The 2,976-nt window shown below is 45.8% G+C and overlaps 1 protein-coding gene across 1 annotated transcript in view; it reads left to right on the forward strand.

The window, feature by feature from the left end:
- Nucleotides 1-2,966, forward strand: part of LOC111661655 (uncharacterized) — a 3,354-nt gene extending 388 nt beyond the window's left edge. Inside the window, exons 2-5 of the mRNA XM_023415309.2 lie at nt 381-559; nt 816-921; nt 1,355-1,913; nt 2,044-2,966. Coding sequence (XP_023271077.1) covers nt 381-559; nt 816-921; nt 1,355-1,913; nt 2,044-2,723 — 1,524 coding nt within the window. The 3' untranslated portion in view covers nt 2,724-2,966. The remainder of the gene's footprint in view (nt 1-380; nt 560-815; nt 922-1,354; nt 1,914-2,043) is intronic.
- The last annotated feature ends 10 nt before the right edge of the window (nt 2,967-2,976 follow it).

Raw genomic sequence — 2,976 nt, forward strand, 5'->3', positions numbered from 1 at the left:
GTCAGACATGAATTTCTTACTCTCAGGATGACATGTAACAAATTGAAATAGCTGAGCTGTTAATGCCACCATTAATTCAGTGTAAATGTTGAGACACCAAACAGAAACCCATCTTTAGATTTCTTTTGGTTTGATCCCTCGGTAGTTCGGCTGTATCACAACAGAGATGAGAGAAATCACAAAAATGTTACTGACAGCTAGATAATGTTATTGATGTTAGATTATTTGTCTGAATGCGGGTATAGCCTATTTAACTGGGTAACGTTGTTAATGAGTTGATGTGCCAGGAGTAACAAGGACATGGTTATGTGATATATCTGCAATAATAGGGTTAGGGCTAGTACAGTTTTGTCATTTCCATCCCTTGTGTATCTCCTCAGGCGTTCGTCATCTCCTTCACGTCAGAGTTTGTTCCACGAATGGTTTACCAGTACATGTACAGTGTAAATGGCACTATGAATGGCTACACAGAGCACTCACTGTCCTACTTCAATGTCAGCAACTTCGCACCAGGCACCGCACCCACCACCACCCTCATCACCGGAGTCTCTATGTGCAGGTCAGAGTGACTCCCTTAACCTTGACGTATCTGGATCACCCTGTAAGTCCTTGAGCCCAGCAGCTTAACTCTTACTTTACCTAAATCCCGAACTTGTCTGGAGTTTTCACAAACTGTAAAATGTGACATTTATAGCAAGGATTTCCAGAGGAAAATCTTTTTAGGAATTAACAGATTTTTTCTGATCTGTAATCACATAAGTTCAGGCTGTCCTAAGGTTATCCTTGCTAATACTCATCCTGTCTGTGTTTTTCAGGTATAAGGACTACAGAGACCCTCCATGGGCAACAGATGCCTATACCTTCTCTAAACAGTACTGGTCTGTCCTGGCGGCAAAGCTGGCCTTTGTAATATTCTTCCAGGTAAGAAAATGTTGAAAACATGAAAACATTTACATTTGTGGCTTTGTTGATGTCTGTCTAAAAATGGTGGTGGTGTCCCAAGTCTTTATTGAACACCTTTATATTTGCTATGTGGCTTTCTTCAGTGGTTTTAAGCCCCAATGTCTCTGTAAACAAAGATTATTTTGCCTCATACATTCTTTACCACTGTCTCTCTTTATGGCTGACAAATATAATATCACAGATTAGAGAAGAAGCACTGATCTATCTTTTTCTCTCCATCATCTCTCCCGATCCAATAGCAGTGCTCATAGCAGCGCAGATATTGAACCTATAAAACCAAGAAATGTTTTTTCTACAACAATAAAAAAGAAATCATAGATTATTGTGCAACCATAGCAGCAATGAACTCCAAGCATACTCTTTACATAGCAAGTTGTCTTTTTCCCTACAGAACCTTGCCATGTTCCTCAGCATGTTGGTTGCCTGGATGATCCCAGACGTACCACGGTCTCTGCGGGAACAGCTGAAGAAAGACAACATGATGCTGATGGAGTTTCTGCTGAATCAAGACCAAGAAGCACGTGCCAAATCTCACTCCCCAAAATGCTCCATCCCCCGTTTCCCTGCCCGCATAGACATTGTGGTGGAGGCACCACCAGAAGAGCAAGAGGAGCAACAAATGGAGGAGGAAGAAGAAGTGCTTGAGGTCAATTTGGATGAACCCAGAACAACCAGTGACAGTGATCCGGAGGTTGGGAAGGCACTTGAAGAAGTTGAAGAAAATGGACAAATACAGCGAGAAGGTGAAGGAGAAGATGAGGGTGGAGAGGTAGAAGCGGAAAAAGATGGAGAAGTAAATGAAGGTGATGGAAAGGTGGATAATGAGGAAGAGGGAGGAAAAGAAAATGAGGAAGGAGGACAAAGAAAGGAAGAAGAAAATGAAGGGAAGGCAGATGAGAAGAATTTAAATGTTGATCTGGACGCCTTCATGAACGAGCTGGGCCTGTTAGGTGAGAGGATAAACTTCATCATAACTCATCAGCTATGTTCTCTTTGATCTGCTCCAATTTTAAGATCAAGTTAAGTGTGTCTTTTTTGTGTCTTGTTAATAATTCTTCTTCTTCTTTTCTTGTCATGTAGATGAGGAACCCTCATCGAGCACAGCTAGGGAGACAGAGCTTCCCCGCTCAGATTTCAAACAGGAATACCAGAAGGAGAAGGAACCTCCATCACATCCATCATCTAAAAGAAGCTCATTCGAAAGTCTGAGGGGCTCCAGGGCAGAAATTACAACATCAGATACTGACACTAGGCTCTTCTCACTAATTGCCCCTCCTCCTAGAGAGCCAGTCTCAAGGGCAAAGGCCCGTTGCTCAACCCTGCCTTCCCGCCACAAAGGGGCTGAGGCTTGTTACAGCCTGCCACGGCCCAGCCACTCCACCAGCCTCACGAGGTTTCAGCAGGCGGCCACACTCACTCCTCTGATTCCCCTGGGGTCGAAATTAACATCTTCACCCAGCCCATTCTCTCCCCCACACACACCGGTGTCACCTTCATCTCCACATCCCACACAAACCCCTTCGGTCAACCCCGAGTCCACGCAGCCCAAAGCCCCCAGTGAACTATTCGCGCTGAAAGGCCCTCCGACCCAACAGCCACGCTCCAGGGGCAAAGCCCGGTGCTCCACCTTGCCTCCACGACAAAGAGCCCCCGGACCTGAGGAGCACTCCACCAAGCCTAGCCACTCCACCAGTTTTACAAAGCTGGGAGACCACATCCCCCCTTCCCCCAGTGAACTGAAGCGCAACACACCAGTATGAGGAGAGCTGGAAGGCAAGGCAAAGGGACACAGAGTGACAGAGGGAGGGGTAGGGCTATCCAGATTAGCCTCTCCTGTCTGTGCCTGGAGCCTCACCCCTAAAGAGAGACCATCCAGATCAACTGAACCTCCTTTTTATCCTCTTAATCTTCACAGAGATGTTTATACCGCTCAGTGGTTTAGGGCTGATCCCGACGAGGGAAGTGCTGGACAACTCAGAGAAAGACTGTTTTGTAACTCTGCTTGCCATGCCC

This window comes from Seriola lalandi, unplaced genomic scaffold, assembly GCF_002814215.2.
Source record: "Seriola lalandi dorsalis isolate HSWRI2012SDOR001 ecotype SW California unplaced genomic scaffold, Sedor1 jcf7180001998224, whole genome shotgun sequence".
NCBI lineage: Eukaryota > Metazoa > Chordata > Actinopteri > Carangiformes > Carangidae > Seriola > Seriola lalandi.